The 19,461-nt window shown below is 43.0% G+C and overlaps 1 protein-coding gene across 5 annotated transcripts; it reads right to left on the reverse strand.

The window, feature by feature from the left end:
* Positions 1-1,995: 1,995 nt before the first annotated feature.
* Positions 1,996-19,117, reverse strand: LOC135556264 (bromodomain testis-specific protein-like). Of its 5 annotated transcripts, none has more exons than XM_064989325.1 (21): positions 18,410-19,116; positions 15,182-15,478; positions 14,808-14,945; positions 14,541-14,682; positions 14,186-14,316; positions 13,406-13,762; positions 13,116-13,244; positions 12,359-12,589; positions 12,077-12,249; positions 11,608-11,906; positions 11,361-11,480; positions 11,027-11,170; positions 8,907-8,959; positions 8,627-8,774; positions 7,842-8,213; positions 7,496-7,569; positions 7,064-7,184; positions 6,847-6,947; positions 6,530-6,714; positions 6,114-6,387; positions 1,996-5,996 (listed from the first exon to the last, which is right to left on the reverse strand). In XM_064989325.1, exons 2-21 carry the CDS (start codon positions 15,380-15,382, stop codon positions 5,928-5,930), a joined length of 3,462 nt encoding a protein of 1,153 aa, XP_064845397.1. In that variant the 5' UTR covers positions 15,383-15,478; positions 18,410-19,116; the 3' UTR covers positions 1,996-5,927. The 5 variants fall into 5 exon arrangements, with proteins under 5 accessions (XP_064845397.1, XP_064845396.1, XP_064845395.1 ...); XM_064989324.1 differs by having other exon boundaries at positions 7,064-7,187; XM_064989323.1 differs by having other exon boundaries at positions 7,496-7,572.
* Positions 19,118-19,461: the final 344 nt, after the last annotated feature.

Genomic DNA, 19,461 nt, shown 5'->3' on the forward strand with positions numbered 1-19,461 from the left:
GAAATATTATTTCATAGATATTATATACAGTTGAATTCGGAAGTTTGCATAGACTTAGGTTGGAGTCATTAAAACGAGTTTTTCTTGTTAACAAACTATAGTTTTGGCAAGTTGGTTAGGACATCTACTGTGTGCAATGACACAAGTAACTTTTCCAACAATTGTTTACAGACATATTATTTCACTTATAATTCACTGTATCACAATTCCAGTGGGTCCGAAGTTTACATACACTAAATTGACTGTGCCTTTAAACAGCTTGGAAAATTCCAGAAAATTATGTCATGGCTTTACAAGCTTCTGATAGGCTAATTGATGTAATTTGAGTCAATTGAAGGTGTACCTGTGGATGTATTTCAAGTCAGTGCCTCTTTGCTTGACATCATGGGAAAATCAAAATAAATCAGCCAAGACCTTTTTTGTAGACCTCCACAAGTCTGATTCATCCTTGGGACAATTTCCAAACGCCTGAAGGTACCACGTTCATCTGTACAAGCAATAGTACGCAAGTATAAACATCATGGGACCACGCAGCCGTCATACCCCTCAGGAAGGAGACACGTTCTGTCTCCTAGAGATGAATGTACTTTGGTGCGAAAAGTGCAAATCAATCCCAAAACAGCCACAAAGGACCTTGTGACGATGTGAAGATGCTGGAGGAAACAGGTACAAAAGTATTATATCCACAGTAAAACAAGTCTTATATTGACATAACCTGAAAGGCCTCTCAGCAAGGAAGAAGCCACTGCTCCAAAACCGGCATTAAAAAAGCCAGACTACGGTTTGCAACTGCACATGGGGACAAAGATTGTACTTTTTGGAGAAATGTCCTCTGGTCTGATGAAACAAAAATAGAACTGTTTGGCCATAATGACCATCGTTATGTTAGGAGGAAAAAGGGGGAGGGCGGCTTGCAAGCCGAAGAACACCATCCCAACTGTGAAGCACGGGTGTGGCAGCATCATGTTGTGGGGGTGCTTTACTACAGGAGGGACTGGTACACTTCACAAAATAGATGGCATCATGAGCTAGGGAAATTATGTGGATATATTGAAGCAACATCTCAAGACATCAGTCAGGAAGTTAAAGCTTGGTCGCAAATGGGTCTTCCAAATGGACAATGACCCCAAGCATACTTCCAAAATTGAGGCAAAATGGCTTAAGGACAACAAAGTCAAGGTATTGGAGTGGCCATCACAAAGCCCTGACCTCAATCCCATAGAACATTTGTGGGCAGAACTGAAAAGGCGTGTGCAAGCAAGGAGGCATACAAACCTGACTCAGTTACACCAGCTCTGTCAGGAGGAATGGGTCAAAATTCACCCAACCTTTTGTGGAAGCTTGTGGAAGGCTACCCGAAACGTTTGATCGAAGTTAAACAATTTAAAGGCTTTGCTACCAAATACTAATTGAGTGTATTTAAACTTCTGACCCACTGGGAATGTGATGAATGCATTACTTCAGCTTTTATTTATTTCTCTCTACTATTGTTCTGACATTACTCATTCTTAAAATAAAGTGGTAGGGAATTTTCCCTCGGATTAAATGTCAGGAATTGTGAAAAACTGAGTTTAAATGTATTTGGCTCAGGTGTATGTAAACTGCCGACTTAAACTGTATACGTGTATAAAACATTAAGTGCATTTGCTGTTTTTCCATGACAGACTGACCATTCAAGTTTCCCGTGTGGATCAAAAATGGTCCACCACCCAAAGGGGGGGGGGTGGCAACTCCACATTAGGTGTCCTTAATGTTTTGTATACTGTGTATTTTGCTAAGAATAACACACTTAATTGGCATGTGAGTCCTGCATGTCTTGTCAAATCTCCATCACTTAACAAATTCAAGTGTGTGGATCTGCATACAGTGCCGCGAGCGCACTCTTTGTCCAGTATTGAGTAATCACCTTTTTATTGTAATGAAGACTTTCTGGATATCCCACTTGATGGGACTGGCTGATCACCCATGAAATCACAACACAAAACACAGAAAATAAACAGTGCTTTAATTAAAAATATTTAATGATTTAGCTTTGTGTGATTTTCTCAATTATATTAGTTCTTTCTCTATATGGTATGACATGCACTCATACCACAAGATACAGAGTAAAGTGCTGCTGTTCATGTCAAAGTGAAAATAAAAAAAATACCCACTGCAGAACCGCTAGAACCATAGGATAAAAAACATTAAAGTCTGTCTGCCAAAATAAATGTAGTCAGGTTTGGATCCCATTAGAAAAAAAAACACAATATAGGCACCAACAATGCCTAGTTGTTTCCCTAAGCACGCCACTATATATATGGCACCTAAACAAGGTAAAGTGTAGTTTTAAATAAGACCGACATCCCCAGCCTCTGTGTAATAAAATACTAAGTATAGTTTTATACAGACAAATATTGTATGTCCACACAAGTATAAAAAAATCTGTTCCCAAATAAGTAAAAAATAACATGTACAGTATAGCTCAGAGCATCATATTGAATATTTTTCACAAAAAGGTGCAGAATTAACTATGAATGACATGAAGGAGTAAAGAACTGGAGATAAACTATACAGTACATGGTATACATAATAGTATTACTATTGGAGTCAAGCCCCCCCCCCCAAAAAAAAGTCAGGTTATGCATTTAGCCAAGTCAAAAAGTTGGAACGTTAATAAGCGTGTAAACAGGTTGATGTGAACACCAGATGAGGCTGGTGGGGGGAGCTATAGGAGGACAGTCTCATTGTAATGGCTGGAATAGAATAAATGGAACAGTCAAACGTGTTTTCCGTTCAATTTATTCCATTCCAGCAATTACAATGAGTCCATCCTGTTATAGCGCCTCCCACAAGCCTCCTCTGGTGTACATGGGAGGACTCACCAAGTCAACGACCGAAATGGCACCCTATTCCGTATATAGTGCTCTGATCAGAAGGGCAATAGGGTGCCATTTGTGACGCAAGCTAGGTGAAAAGGAAAAGAGGACCGAACATGTTGGTGGAACATTTTTCAACAGCTCTTAATTTTTTACTCTTCTTTCTCTAAGAGTTAAGCATCACTTCAGTGCAGCTGGTATTTACCATCACAAGTACAAAAAGTCCAATTCCATCTATATATGGTTCGTTAAGTGTGTGTGTGTATGTATGACTCAGCAAAAAAAAAGGTCCTGAAAAAAGTGTTATCTTTCAAAGGAAAAAAAATCCAAATAACTTCACAGATCTTCATTGTAAAGGGTTTAAACATTCTTGAACATGCACCTGTGGAACGGTCGTTAAGACACTAACAGCTTACAGACGGTAGGCAATTAAGGTCAGTAATGAAAACTTAGGAAACTAAAGAGGCCTTTTTACTGTCTCTGAAAAACACCAAAAGAAAGCTGCTCAGGGTCCCTGCTCATATGCGTGAACATGCTGCAAGGAGGTATGAGGACTGCAGATGTGGCCAGGGCAATAAATTGCAATGTCCGTACTGTGAGACGCCTAAGACAGCGCTACAGGGAGACAGGACGGACAGCTGATCATCCTCACCGTGGCAGACCACGCACAACACCTGCACAGAATCGGTACATCCGAAGATCACACCTGAGGGACAGGTACAGGATGGCAACAACTGCCCGAGTTACCCCAGGAACGCACAATCCCTCAATCAGTGCTCGGACTGTCCGCAATAGGCTGAGAGGCTGGACTGAGGGCTTGTATGCCCGTTGTAAGGCAAGTCCTCCCAGACATCACCGGCAACGTTGCCTTTGGATCTCAATCCCATTGAGCATGTCTTGGACCTGTTGGATCGGAGGGTGAGGCTAGGGCCATTCCCCCCAGAAATGTCCAGGAATTTACAGGTGCCTTGGTGGAAGAGCGGGGTAACGTCGCACAGCAAGAACTGGCAAATCTGGTGCAGTCCATGAGGAGTAGATGCACTACAGTACTTAATGCAGCTGGTGGCCACACTAGATACTGACTGTTACTTTTGACCCCCATCCCCCCCTTTGTTCAGGGAAAATTATTCAATTTCTGTGAGTCACATGTCTGTGGAACTTATTCAGTTTGTCTCAGTTGTTGAATCGAATGTTCATACAAATATTTATACGTTACGTTTGCTGAAAATAAACGCAGTTGACAGTGAGAGGACATTTCTTTTTTTGCTGAGTATATATACACACAACCAGTCAAAAGTTTGGACACACCTACTCATTCCAGGGTTATTACTATTTTCTACATTGTTAGAAGAACAGTGAAGACAAAGCTATGAAATAACACATGGAATCATGTAACCAGTGTTAAATCAAAATATATGTAATATTTGAGATTCTTCAAAAAGGTATCCACCCTTTGTCTTGATGACAGCTTTGCACACTCTTGGCATTCTTTCAACCAGATTCATGAGGTAGTCACTTGGAAAGCATTTCAATTAACAGGTGTGCCTTAAGTTAATTAGTGGAATTTCTTTCCTCAATGCATTTGAGCTAAGCAGTTGTGTTGTGAGAAGGTAGGGATGGAATACAGAAGATTTACCAAATAGGGCTAAGACTAAGTCCATAATATGGAAAGAACAGCTCAAATAACAAAGAGAAACAACACTTCATCATTACTTTAAGACATGAAGGTCAGTCAATCTGGAAAATTAATAACTTTGTCTTCAAGTGCAGTCGCAAAGACACATCAACTGTTCAGAGACTGCGTGAATCAGGCCTTCATGGTCGAATTGCTGCAAAGAAACCACTACCCAAAGGACACCAATAAGAAGTGACTTGCTTGGGCCAAGAAACACGAGCAATGGACATTAGACCGGGAGAAATCTGTTATTTGGTCTGATGAGTCCAAATGTGCGATTTTTGGTTCCAACCATTGTGTCTCCGTGAGATGCAGAGTAGGTGAACGGATGATCTCCGCATGTGTGGTTCCCACCTTGAAGCACGGAAAGGTGTGATGGTGTGGGGGGTGCTTGCTGGCGACACTGATTTATTTAGATTTCAAGGCACACTTAACCAGCATGGCTACCACAGCATTCTGCAGCAATACACCATCCCATCTGGTTGGCACTTAGTGGGACATCATCATCATTTATTTTTCAACAGGACAATGACCCAACACACCTCCAGGCTGTGTAAGGGCTATTTGACCAAGAAAGAGAGTGATGGAGTGCTGCATCAGATGACCTGGACTCCACTATCACCCGACCTCAACCCAGTTGAGATGGTTTGGGATGAGTTGGACCGCAGAGTGAAGGAAAAGCAGCCAACATGTGCTCAGCATATGTGGGAACTCCTTCAAGACTTCTGGAAAAGCATTCCTCGTGAAGGTGGTTGAGAGAACGCCAAGAGTGTGCAAAGCTGTCAAGGCAAAGGGTGGCTACTTTGAAGAAACTCAAATATATTTAGATTTGTTTAACACTTTTTTGGTTATATGATTCCATTTGTGTTATTTCATAGTTTATGTTTTCACTATTATTATACAATGTAGAATAATAGTAAAAATAAAGAAAAACCCTTGAATGAGTAGGTCCCCAAACTTTTGACTGGTACTGTATATTTTTTGCAATATCAATATTTTACAGCATCTTCTTACAACAATACTAAAATGTACTGGGGTTATGTCATGTGAGGTTGCTATGCTACAGTACATGCTTCTCCTGTTAAGGATAATAATAGCCTGCATCCCAAATTGCACTCTATTCCATTTTTTTTGTGTGTATTACGTTTGACCAGAGCCAATCAGGCCCAAAAGTAGTGCACCATATAGGGGATAGGATGTCATTTGGGACACAGGCATAATGACCCGTTTCCGTCATCTAGATGCAGCGTTGTTGGTTCAGACAGCCAGTGTCTGGAGGGAGAGAAGGCGCCTAGGGTGTCGTTTACTAAAACAACAAGCTCTATTATTTATTGTCCAACAACAACAGAAGACAGACGTCAGTCACCAGCTGCATGGTCTGCTGCCATTTTATTTTAGTCCAGGTTCTTCTCAAATGTTGCCATGATGTCACTCTGCATTGTCATGTCAATGACACCAGACATCTGAGGGAGAAAAGGTAAGACGTTTTATTACTGTCTGGATAAAACTACAACAAGGAACAGAAGAATGACCGGCACAATAAAACAAATTTAGACAAAACGTGAAGGAAAGGAACGTACAGCCTCTCGTCTGCGTCGCTCCTGTTCTCTCCTGCGGGCCATCTCCCTCTCTCCGTCTACAGAAGTCTGGGTAGTGAAGGGCGGAGGTGGGGTTGAGGCAGCCGCTGGAGGCTCCTCTTTCAGGGGCTCTGGAGCTCTAGGAGGCTGAGGCTCCCCGATTGCCTCCGTCGGCATGGGGATCTCTGCTGCCGGAGTTCTACATGGAAGGTGCTCTTGTTCCGCAGCTCTAGGTGGCACTGGTACTGCCACTGGCAACAATACTGGCATGGTCAGGCTGAAAATACAACACTTTTAGCTGGCTCATCAGGTACCACTCACATATTAATAGAGATCTACTTTATTGGAGGAGTTTGGGTGAAGCAGCATTACCTACAAGACACACAACTGATAAAATGATTGGCTGGATGAATAAGTACCTGCTCTTCCCTGAAGCCTTCATCTGCGTCCTCTTTAGAGTGAGAGCTCTCTCTCTCTCCTCCTTCTCAATGGCTGCCCTGCGGAACTTATCAAAGCTCTCCTTTGAAGACTTCACCGTGGAGGGAGTGGAAATGGCTATCTTCCCCAAACTAGCCCAGGAGTCTGCGTTCTTCAGGACAATATCCTACACAGGATAGTTTCACAAATGAAATGTCACATTTTTTTAGACAAATACAAATGCCTCCGATGGGCATGCATACAGTATATTTCAAGTAATTCATTGTGCTAGTGCTATGTTTCAGTTACATTACCTTACCTTTTTGGCAGGTGTGCTTTTTCCATCTGCAGTGGGTTTATTAGCTGAATGAGAGAGGCTGGTGTTTCCAACATCAAACACACCATCAGAGTGTCTGGGATCTGGGGAGGTAGAGAAAATATATTCAGTCCATTAAAAAGATGTTTTCATTTGTAATTTATTTGCAGACATTTCCATACACAAAAACGTTTCCACACCCACACACAGTTCTGCTTACAAGGCTGTTTCTGCAGAATCTTGGAGTGGGTCTCCCCCAGTGCTTCAGAGAGCCTCCCGTCATCCTTCACTGGCTGTAATGGGCTGTCTTGTAGAGGGGACAACAGCACTGGGCACGGCTGCTGCTATCGCAAAGTGAGATTTAGAGTATTATACCTCCATTACCACTTCCAGGTCTAAGGCCAATGCCATTTCACACAATCAACCGGCTGTCTCCACCCCTGAAAGATTTGGCCAATGAAAAACACATTTCAATTGCAACACAACACTACTCTGTAGACTCGTATCAATTCGAATTAAGTTACCGTCAAAGAAAATATACCAATCAACTCTTGCAATATTTATAAATGCCAAGAACGGAGACATTTATTTAAAAAGTGTTTTAATCTAACGTCACAATTCATCTATCAACAACAGGAAGATGAGAGCATACCTCATATCTGCTATCAGCAGCCTGTAGTAAAACTGCAGGAGGAGAGGTCAGAGGGGTCAGCAGCACAGACAGACCTGCTAGACAGGAGAAAAACAAAGCAGGGCCTTATTCTCCACACAGACAGACACAAACACTACGGATGTAAGCCGGCAGGCAGGCAGTTGAGGAACAGGATGAGACACGCAGCCAGGGCTACAGCGATGGTGACATGTCATCTAACACTGCAAACAACATCTACAGGCGACACACAGACCTTAGCAGCTATGGGTTGAGAAGCATGCAGCACGCAGTGGAGGGGACATGCTAAGAGCTAGGGGGGATGCTAATCTGACTGAAGAGCCCTTACCTTCCTGGTGTGCCCTATCAGGTGGCCCAGTTTTCACCTCCTGTGTCTGGGCTAGTGATCGACACTGAGGAGAGGGGAGGAGTACTAGGGGAGAGGGAGGGGTTTGAAGGGAAAAGAGCAGGCTGGAGGGAGGTGCGTGTGTGAGTGCAGCTGTTGTGTTGAGTGGGTCTGTAGGCAGAGTAAGAGTGGGGTCACAGGAAGAAGGGGGAGTGAGAGAGGGAGTAGTGGGGCTCTCAGAGGGGACCAGCAGGTCCTGCTGTTGTTGGGGCTGACTGTCAGTGGGCTGCAGGGGGGCCACCCTGTTTTTGCGAGGTAGTGGTGCTGCTTTGTCACTTGGTCTTGAAGGCTGCGGAGGCAGGCGGCTGTGTAAGGCTGAGAAGGAAGGAGAGGGGGAGATTCAATAGAAATAGTGAGTAAAGGTTGTAGGCATCTGTCCCTAATCGGACCTCCTGATTAAACGCAACTAAAAACGTCACATCCCATGAGACATAGCAACACGGCCCAGCGAAATGACCAAGCAATCCAGCTTTTTCCTTCTCTAATCCAAACAATACAAGCTTCTCATTATGTGATTTCCACAAGGGCCTCGGTCCAGTCTTAGACTTTCCATGGGCTTAAAACCTACTGTTTTACAGGGGAAATTGTATTTCCATAGTTAGGGCTTACACTATGGATTTGTCAACAACCTTTAAAAATGTAATAACCAGAAGACAGTGTTACAGAACTTGAGTACCTTTATAGCCAACACACTAACACAGAATGTCAAGGCGACAAACGTTTGCTACCTGGGGGAGACGTGAGTAGCTCTAGAGGAGGCAGGTCTTTTGTTACTACTGCTGGGACTAGCGAGGCAGAGGCAGGCGGGGGTTGGCTGGTCTGGAGAGAGGACTCCGACACTGGGTCTTTCTTATCGGATTTCTTCTTTTTGGAATTCTGTTTGACAGGGGTGGCTTACAATTTATAATGAAAACACTGTCGTTCCAAGTATATTAATCCAAATAGAAGGTACAACCCATGTGAACTAGACCACTGGGTTAGAGGAAGTAGGGGCTGTTAGATATTTACCTTGATTTTGAGTGGAGTGGCTTTGCATTTCTTTTTCTTCTCAGATTTCTTTACTGAAAGACATGCGCAATAGTAATTCAATTTATCCACAGTTGGATAAATGGAGAATAAATCAAAACATCTTTACTTACCTTTAAATAATACTAAAAACAATTCCACTGATCTACTCTGAAATCACTACTTTCACACGCAGTTTTCAGTAAAAGCTAAAGTTGTGGTTGCAAGCTAATGTGTCTAGTAGGATTGAACTGTTTGACGATGCGATACAAATTCAAAGAAAAACACAATTTAACCGTAAAATGTAAAATTGTCTATCAAAATGTATTTATTTGAAACTCTAGGTGTCGACCACCAAGACACATACATTTAAAATTCTACCCATATGAGGTACAAATGGAACAAACAAAAAAACATTTGGAATGGCTACAAAATGAAGCAGTGTAGGAGAAATCCTACTCCATCAAGCTCTGCATTAGCGTTACAATCTGTCGAGTACTTCAAATACAAATCTGATGTGCATGTATTATGCTTATATTGCTCCATACAAAATCTTGCAAAAACCAAAACCTGAGTACAATCAATTGGTGAACAGAGATGAGTGCCGCTGTCTAAAGTGAGGACCAGCTTTGACTCTGCAACGGTTCAGAGAGTATTGTGGGATTCTGTGTTTTACATTATAGCCATTACTAATATATATATATATATATATATATTTTATATATATATTTTTTTTTTTTTTTTTATTAAATATTATCTGATGTTGGCTGTGTGAATTATCTGCATTTGTGCACCTGAGCATCATCATGAGATTAAACAACTGCTTGCCTGTGTGTGTGTGACAAGAACTGAGCAACATGGTGTGACCTGCATGTTGCAAAACTGTAGATAACAGCCCAGCAGATGCTTTGTCCTTGTGTTTGCATGTGGTGTGCACATGGTGTGACTTGCTGTATCTTACAAAGTTGTGTTTCAGCAGGCATAGGGAGGGGTGGTCATCACGAGGTTTAACTGATATGGAAAAATACTGAACAACACAATAGCAGGAACTGAACAACTGTTATAACTAGGCTGCGATACCAGAACAGTAAGAATCTATACATCGACGGAGGGAGGACTCCAAGAAGCGCCAAGAGGCGGGGACCCGCCTGAGCGCCTGCAATAGGCTGAGCAAGTTTAAACCACGCCCAGCCTCTACTGTGATAGGCCAACAGACGGGTTGGAACTATGTCCATCACAGTATAAGAACACTTTACATACATCCTGTCAGTTCTCTGTTCTGCCCTGCGTGGTATTACAGTGAGCCCGTATATACGAAAGTTGCATTTGCCATTTATTGCTTAGCTAATAAAAAATACATAGTATACAATCGGTGACTCATTGTTATATTTATCCTGATACCAGATTCGAATTTACGCAACTCTAACAGTATGGAGCGTAAGATGAGAGGGGGGGGGGGTTGAAGGGTATTGTAATGCTGTCTGGTACTTCTCGAACTGTATTCATCTGATTTTTGCGATGTTTATAGAAGATGTATTGCGGTAGGAGTGTAAATAAGATCTTTGGCTTATAAATAGCACTTGGCCTGTATGGGCTGTTTAAGAACTTGTCCCAATTCTTAATTTACTTCAGATTTGCACGGCAGCAGTCTGGTGCCCACTGGATTAATGACATTTGGCACAGAAATCTGGCTGGCCTCATTTCAAACTAAGCACCATTTGTTGGCATTAAAACAATAACATACAAATAAATACAGCACTGTAATAATCAAGAGATAGACTTTTGTGACAGTTCACTGCTCTCTGTAGTACAGACTAAGTGCACGAATAGATAAATAAAATAAAAAAAATACACCCAATGAACGAACATACAAAAATATGAAACGATAACACACTAATATTTCTTCAAGTATTTTGGTTTTGCCAACAGGTGAAAAGGTTCTGTGCTACAGAGGCTAGAGTCCATGTGAGTATTTAGCCGTATCGAATTCTCTCACTCCATTAGTGTACAGCGAGTGGGGGGAGTGGGGAGGGTGTGCCCTTGCAGGAAAGCGGGGTGGGTATGTGTGTGTGTGTGTGTGGGGGGGGGGGGGTTAATGCTTAGTGCTGAGGAGAACAGCTAACCTGATTCAGAGTCACTGCTATCAGAAGTGCAAGAATCACTACTACTGCTGGAGCAGTCAGAGACGGAGGAGGAAGAGCTGCTGCTCTCACTGAGACGGGACAGCCGGCCCAGGTCTGGGACAGGAGGAGCTGTAGGGGGCTCATCTGGAGGGAAACAGAGGGACAATGGTCACGTGTTGGACAACAGAGAGAAAGACAGAGACGAGCACTGCACAATTGCGTTACTCACTATAGGACAGCAGAGAAAACAGAAGAACCCGTTTCCCCCGGACAACAAGGCCCCTAAGTCAGACATACTGGTCCTTACTACCACAGCTTCACTTCACTCACTTACTTGTTGCCTTTTTCTTCTTGGCCAGTGAGCTTGGCTCGTCGGTAATACTCTGGCGAGGTTTCTCTGCATTCTGCTCCTTCACAGTCTGCATCTCTCCTTTGGCTCTCACCAGCTTATTCACTGGACGAATAGGGGAAATAATGACATTTGAGCCTAGTAAAGTCCTTGGTCAGGAGTACAGAGATACATGTGCAATGACCAACCCGCAAGGAACCAAGAAAGGAAGGTGTGCACTGCAACTACTCACGCTTGGGTTTCTTGGGCCGTTTCCTGAAGCAGGTCGTGACGAAGCTCTCCAGGGCCCTGAGTGTGGAGGGCTTGAGGGTCTCAAAGTCGATCTCTATCTCCTCAGGGTTGGCGTCACGGAGCGAGGCCTCCCTGCCCTGGATGATGTTCACCACCTTGCCCAGCTTGTCCCCCGGCAGTTTGTTGATATCCAGGCTCAGCTGCCTCTTCTCACCGTACAACATGGGCACCGCTAGCACCTCGTCGTCCTCAGACTCATAGGGCACCACAGGGAGAGCCATCTTCCTCCTCTTACCGTGCCTTTAGAGGTAAAAAGACATTCAGCAACACTTTGTAGGACAATGAAAGTTAGTAAAATAATAACAGGCCACTGGCAACATGAAAGTCAATCCTTTGAATTGGTAAAACAAACGAGGTTCCACTGGGGAGGGAGATTATAATTTATCATCAACAACGACTTGGTCACTTACACAGATGGCGTTCCCTTGTTAATGCACTTCTTCTGTATTTTGGGTTTACACAAGTCTTCATGCTTCGGTCTTCGACTCATTTCCTTTTTTCTTCTCTCCTTTGATTTCTCCTTCTTTGGTTTGAGCAGGGGCTCCTGGGTGAGTCTCTGCAGCTGATCGTGCACCGCTTTCAACTGAGGAGAAGAAGAGTGGAGGGGGCATCAGTTAGATACACAGTAGTAGGTAACAGAACAGTGACGTCAGCATGGCCAGGTACAATGACAGCAGCAGGTGACGGCATACCTGTTCCTCTAGCTTAGCCAACCGTAGAGCTCTGGCCTCTTCTTCCTCCTCAGAGTCTGAGGAGGACTCGGACTCTGAGGAGCTCTCGCCGGTACTGCTGCCTGTGCTGGAGGAGCTCTCAGGCCCATCTCCTCTCCCTCTCTTGTCCCTGTGGTGACCGTGGTGTCCTGGCCCACCCACCCTCCTCACCGGCTCATCTGGAAGCTTCAGCCAGCGCTCCTCAAACACATCCTGGTGGGTAGGGCCACAATTCATCTAGTCAAACATTCTCACCAACCATCCATCTTCATATTTAGGGACGCAAACTGGTGACTTTTTTGTTTTGCACTGTGACATATGAAAACTGCGTGTGAAGTGCAAGAAAATGTGCTCATTTTCAGAGTAGTGTTGTCCTAAAACCAACATTTGACTAATGAAGCGATATCCCAATACAGGGTAGTATCGTGATACCACAGGGACTCATTCATGTCTGCACACCCCAGCCCGCCATCACACAATTACATTTTAAAACTGGAGATGCGCAGAAACAGAGGACAGAGAGAAGCAGGCGTGAGCAATGGTTGGTAGGGGATGCAGCTGGCTGATCACAGCGGTCACACGTGACATTGGATAGAGCACATATCTAACATCATGGTCTGAATTCACGGCCCATTTTAAGATCAAATGCATGCCTGCATATTGTAATATCGTTATTGCATTGCAATTCATTTAGACAACTTCTACAGACAAGATTGGTTGAAAACACGGGCAATCATACCTGGAGTTTTCTTGCCATAATAACAACCTCATGGGTGGGTGGGTTGTATTTGTAACAGTTGGAGAACATGAGTCTGAAATCAGCAGCAAAATCCTGGGCATCCATGTATTCACGTTCAACCATTTTTTTCTGTGAAAAAACACGTACGTCTTCAGCATCATCACAAATACTGTCATCTTCAATAGTGAGAGAGAACAAGAGACAAGATATTGATTGGCCAATGTAACCCTGGCAGATACTAAGTGGCCTCTCTCGTTCAACACAAGTTTAGTGTAACACGGCCATCTAACCCGTATGGTGCCCAGGTCCATGGGCTGCATGATGACGTTGTGGTAGTCGTGTAGACCCAGGGCCTCCGTATCCACCGGCTTGTAGAAGGGCCAGGTGTAGGCCGCATGCCTCTTGGTGAACATCTCCTTCAGGATGCAGTTACAGAAGCGGAGCTGATCCGAGAGCTTACTATTCTGTCTCTGGTGATAATCAGGCAGGTCTTTCCTGGGGGGTTTGATGGGCCGACCGCTGCCCCGCCTGGAGAACAGCTTACAGGGCGTCGAGCCATCGACGACGGGGGACGACTCGCAGCTGGTGATCGGAGAAGAGGTTGTTGGCGTGGTGGCGCCTGCTTTTCTCTTCACACCCTTCTCGATCTGAAACGACATGAACACAACAGAGAAGGGTAGAAATGCATTCACAAAATACAGACTAAACCGTTTGCACAAACTTCAAAAAGGTGATGTTGATGGGTCATGTTTAAGTATTAGAGAAGTTAAATCTCCGCTGTTGAAATAAAATGTTAGTCTAAAAGAAACGTGAGATCATGTATACATAATTTTTATAGTGGAGCTCTAGTATATAAATTGCCTGGCTGGGCTGATGAGACAGTGGATTGTGCAGTCAGATGGAACAGAGTAAACAGGCATTTTAACGTCATAGATTTAGCAGGTGGTAACTTGTGGAATAGACACCGGCTGGAAAGCGGTTTTAACCAAATTGGCATTGAGAATTAGAACCACCCGTTGTATAAAATATATAATGTACATATAGTGAGGTAATTGTGAAGAGGTACTGACTTTGGCTGCTATCTGAGAGGAGAGCTGGGCAGCAGGGAGGATGGTGTGGTGGGCCTCAAGAGGGATGACCGTCACCGTCTGCTGGAACACCACCTCAGACACAGGGGACTGGGGCCTCCGCTTTATCATACCTACAAAGAGGACATTAAGAAGTCAGAATGTAGACATTGGAATACATGAAAGATAGTACAGTTACATCCCAAATGGCAACCTATTCCCTTTTATAGTACACTACTTTTGACCAAAGCCCAACAGCCCTGGTCAAAAGTAGTGCACAATAAAAGGGGTGCCACCCATTTGGGAAGCATACAATGCTTGTGTAAGATTAAGCCGCTGGAGAGGCTGTGTAGCTTACCAGCAGAGGACTTCCTCCCACCCTTCACTGGGGTCTTGGTTGTGATGGCAGATATCTCAGTCTCCTCCGGGGGCATCTCAGCCACTCTCTGTAGGAATATCTTCTCCAAGGCCTGGGCCATCAGAACTATGTCATCTCCAGGCTGAAAACATGTTGAATAACAATTATTGAGCATTCATTGAATGGGAGAGTATGTAGGCCGACACTATGTGTGTGGTGAGTGAATACAATATGATTATGACATTTCAACATTTTTTTTTTCTTTACCCGATTATATACATAGCAGTTGGTGAACAGTTTGTTGAAGTCTTCTATGCATTCCATCGCTTTCCAGTAATAATTATTCTGAAGACGCTTCTTGATGGTGCTCAAGTCCATTGGCGTCTTGATAATTGTATAGTAATCCTAAAAACAGAAAAAAGAACAGAAAAAAATAATTCATAAGAGGTTGTGATGGATGTGCATGGAGGAAATGTAAAAAAATGACCAAGTACTAAAATGAAAAACATTTGATAATTACATTTCAGTAATTTAGCAGATGCGCTTATCAGCTAGCAACTTATCGTCAGCGCATTCAACTTAGTTAAGTAGGGAAAAACCCCATATCAGACATTGCAAGTAACAAAAAGTGAGAGACTCACTGGAATGTGCAGTCCGACAGCATCCACAGGCGTCCTGAAAGGCCAGGAGAAGTTATGTCTCCACAGGACCTTGACCACCACCATCTCCAGGTACTGCAGCTGGTTTGTGATGCGACCGGGCTTCTTGGGATTGTTGAACTCCGGGGGAGGAGGGTTCACGCCTCCCTCCATGGACATTGGGGGACATACGGCGTCTGTCATCGTGGTGCAGTCCAAAGCTCGGTAGACACGGGATAGGAGTTCAGAGCGGCACTTGTTTCCTGTATCTCAGCTCTCACACATATTCCTCCAAGACCACTGAAAGAGAGGGGTGGTTTTCAGCACAGATGTGGGTTTTTTCCCTCCCTGCACTAGATAACTGCACAATTGTGTGACAAAAAAAATGTTGTCACACTGCCATGCGAGTTGCTGAACTGACTGTTTAATTGGTCAGTGGTTTTCAAACCTCTCCTCTGGGACCCCCACCCGTTCCATACATTTGATCTATTCCAGAGCTAGCTCACCTGATTCAACTAATTATCAAGCCCTTGAGTAAGTGAAACAGGCGAGCTAGTTCAGAGCTCAAAACAAAATTGTCTAGGGATCCCCAAGGAAAGTTGAGAACCGCTGCAATAGGTAATCTAGTCACTGCCATATCATGCACCAGTGTGTGTCCATAGACCGAAACCAATCTGCCTTTTTGGTACTATTTTGTGCAGGGGACGAAAAATAAATAAATATATAAATAACATTACTAACAAGGGGTTTTGATAAATAAAATTCAGAGCAAAACAACTACAAAAAGCAACCAATTTAAAGCTGCAATGTGTCACCTTTAGGACAATCCAACCAAATTCACATAGAAAGGTGTGTTGTAGATCCATCATGAACATTGAAAGCAAGTCTGAGAAGCAGTAGATCTGGTCTATGAGCGCTATTTCTATGCTTCCCTTTGGTTTAGTACACCAGCGGTTTTGACAGTACAATGATTCTCTACACTACACTTGCTGGTTTTGTCACAAACTGAAATTAGGCCAAATATTAGCAACCAGGAAATGGCGGAGCCATTTCTGCATCTGGCATCTTTAACCCTATGCAATTCAGAACTGCTGGTTTCTACTGCCATCTACTGGAACTATGCATTGTTGGCCACAGTCAACATTACAATTCTGGTGTCCAATGTGGCATCTGAAGCACCAAACTCGCTTTCCTCATATCTGTCAGAGGAACATGGCTTGAAAAACAAAACCGGAAATAGTTTGGCCAATTATCTGCAAAGCACCTCTGTGAGCTGCGCTTTCCTCGCTACCATCAACTAAAACAGTTAAATTAGTTTTATGAAAAGTATGATTGTATCAATTGACACTACAAAGCATGCGAACTGATGAACTTTCAAAATATCAATGTTTTCAGTCAAACATTTTTGCAATTAGTTACACTCAAGAAGCAACTTTCTAGGCATCAACCCATGAAAAAGCATTAGGCCTATTTTCTCTTCAGTGTTCCAAATGTAGGAAATAGTCACTAAAGGTTCTGCTTCACAGTGCCAACATTATATTCCAGGACAATCGCTACTACATCTTTTTATGATGGGTCAACCCCCTGGTATTCCATTCAAAACAGCTTCATAAAATACCTAATACATAAGAACTTCCATAACATATGAACAAACTACATGGTCCATAATAAGGTAAACTATAGGCGCCATCTCGCTGGGAAATGCCCAATCAGTAAAAGACAAGATTTCAGGTGTAGGCTGAGGACCTTTACTGTAACTTAAAGCAGTGAAATTCAAACTAGGTGATAGCACAATTTTTTTGTGTGCGCGAGCTGGCACAGATAGATGCCTTGGTCACCTACTTAACCCATCAAGAATTCTGCTATCTTCAAAGTGTGTATTCAATTAGCTTGGACTTTTGCCAATACCCAATCAAAGAATTTACATTACAAGTTATATTGATCTTCTAGGCAGTTTATTTTCATTAAATACATTGGATTGTTACAGAGAAACCATCATTTGTCCTCCCAAGTACAACATAAAAAACCTGTATCAACAAAAAAAATAAACACTCATAACAAAACTCAAATCAGTTTCCAATTAACGTTACATAATCTAAGAGGTAGTATCTTATTTAAAAAAATATACACAACACTAATACTTAACAAAACATTTTAGGTGTGAAAGTCAAGGACTTAATGGAAAGAAAAATGTCATAATTGTTTTATTTACTAGAACCTAACGTTACACATTAATAGGTGTATTACATGTGATGGATGGTATGGGTGCGTGTCATTATTAAAAGCTGTTGTTTACTCGGTTCCTGCTATCTGGGATACTTTGAGACGTCCCTAACCACTGAAGTTGCGATGTACAATGGTTTAAGTTAAGGTTATGGTTGGAAAGTAACTGGTGCCAGATGAGGAAAGTATTATCACTCGGAATGTTGCCTATCACTAGCAGCACAATATCGCTTAGCGAAAGAAGGCAATTCTGACTGTAAACAAAGGTTCGGGTATGGACGTCCCAAGGATCCCAGATAGGACCGAGAAACAATGCGTCACTTTGCCATTTCTGACTGCCGATTGCCTGCCCTCTACTGGTAGACATGATAGTAACTAGTTAGCTGGCATCGTTAGCCATCACCCTAGAAGGGGGGGGGGTAATTTAATACAAATATAGCTAGTAGGCTACAACAATGATCAGACCAGTTAACGTTTGTAACTAGCAATTAACAATCGTTAGTGCCCATCGTCGGTCAACTCCACGTTGAATGCATCATTCAAGCGTCGTCGACCAAATGTGGTGTCCAGTAGCGCGTGAACTAGAGAATGTTAGCCTAGATTAGCAAGATAGCTGACGCGGAATTCGTACCAAAACACGAACGCTTTTCCCAGCCAAAATCAAATTCTGCATTAGGGCTCTACCGTTTATGTTTGAATCCTAAACCTAGTTCAGATTATTGTACCGCATGTGACATAAGCTAACCGTAGCTACTAACGTTACTGTATACCGTTATAGCTAACGTTAGTTAAACAAGTTAGCTAGCTAGTTTGACGGAACAAATGGTGACAGGAAACGATCTGTCTAAAGGCCAGCACACAAAAAGTAGGTCAACCTCTCAAATGAAACAGCGCTCCCCGCCACACACACACAAGCCTTCCGTTTCAACGTTATGAGATACAATAAAGTAACCAGCTGATTAAATGCAATGTGTTGGATATCGAGCCCTGAACTCTTTACACATTTACCTCTCGGTCTCTGGCACAAGATTGTTTTTACTGCCGAACTGAGACAGACGCTCTTTGCCGACCGTGTTCTGCTGGAAGGATGCCCAATGAGACTTTCGCAGATGATGCGGTGGATAAAAACGGTGCTATTTTTTGCCTTTTAACGAATAAAACACAATACAAGGTTTAAACAATATTAAGTACGTTGAAAACCAGTCTTCAATGGCGGACGTCTCTATGGGCAACCGCCTCATATTTATACACTTCAGTTCAGAAGTCGATCGGTGATTGGTCAAACCAGTTCACGTGCTACATTCAGTTCTTGATTTATTCTATAGCGTGGGACAGGATTTAGTTTTACTTAAACACAAATATCCTACTAACATCAAACATCGGTTCACCGTAAGCTCACTGACATTCACGTCCTTTTTTCGATGTTGTAACCTAGATAGTTTGACAGCTAGAGGCATTTGTTTAAAAAAAAATCACGGGTAACCCAGGGTATTTTTCAAAATGCAACAACTGGTCAAACCACATCACATGACCATTCTAGAACCTTCGGTTGATGTGTGAGTAGGACATGTCCTCTAAACAATCAATTTCTTTCGAACATTATACAAAAATGCGTTTCTAATCCCTGTTTCATCGATATGGTGCCCGTCCTAAAGAAAGCGTTCAACCAAACGGTGTCGTTCAGCTGAGAAATATGTTGGAAAAGCTTTTCGAGTGGGGTTAGGGAATTCCGTCAAAATACGCATGCGTACTCTTTGGCTCTGCGATTGGCTCAGCAATTGGAGTTCAACGGACGTCATGTCTAGCCATGTTGTTCGCCCAGCTGACACAATTGATTTGAGCTCAGTGGTAAAATGCTGTCAAAGAGTTGATGATTTACCACATTTCAAACTTCTCTGATACTTTGTCGTCGTGGGAGGGATATGGTAAACTAGCCGCTAAACTTGAGTGGCAGTCTGTTTGTGCTATCATTCATCATATGCCAAACATTTTTATTTTTTAAATTTATTTATTTCACCTTTATTTAACGAGGTAGGCAAGTTGAGAACAAGTTCCATTTA

The sequence above is a fragment of the Oncorhynchus masou genome, chromosome 15 (genome assembly GCF_036934945.1).
Source record: "Oncorhynchus masou masou isolate Uvic2021 chromosome 15, UVic_Omas_1.1, whole genome shotgun sequence".
In the NCBI taxonomy this organism is placed as follows: Eukaryota; Metazoa; Chordata; class Actinopteri; order Salmoniformes; family Salmonidae; genus Oncorhynchus; species Oncorhynchus masou.

Coding starts and splice junctions, on each gene's coding strand:
- LOC135556264 (XM_064989322.1), bottom strand. CDS start 15,382: ATGACAGACGCCGTATGTCCCCCAATGTCCATGGAGGGAGGCGTGAAC. Junction 6,715..6,846: donor AAAGCACACCTGCCAAAAAG/GTAAGGTAATGT, acceptor TATCCTGTGTAG/GATATTGTCCTGAAGAACGC. Junction 6,388..6,529: donor AAGGCTTCAGGGAAGAGCAG/GTACTTATTCAT, acceptor TTGTATTTTCAG/CCTGACCATGCCAGTATTGT.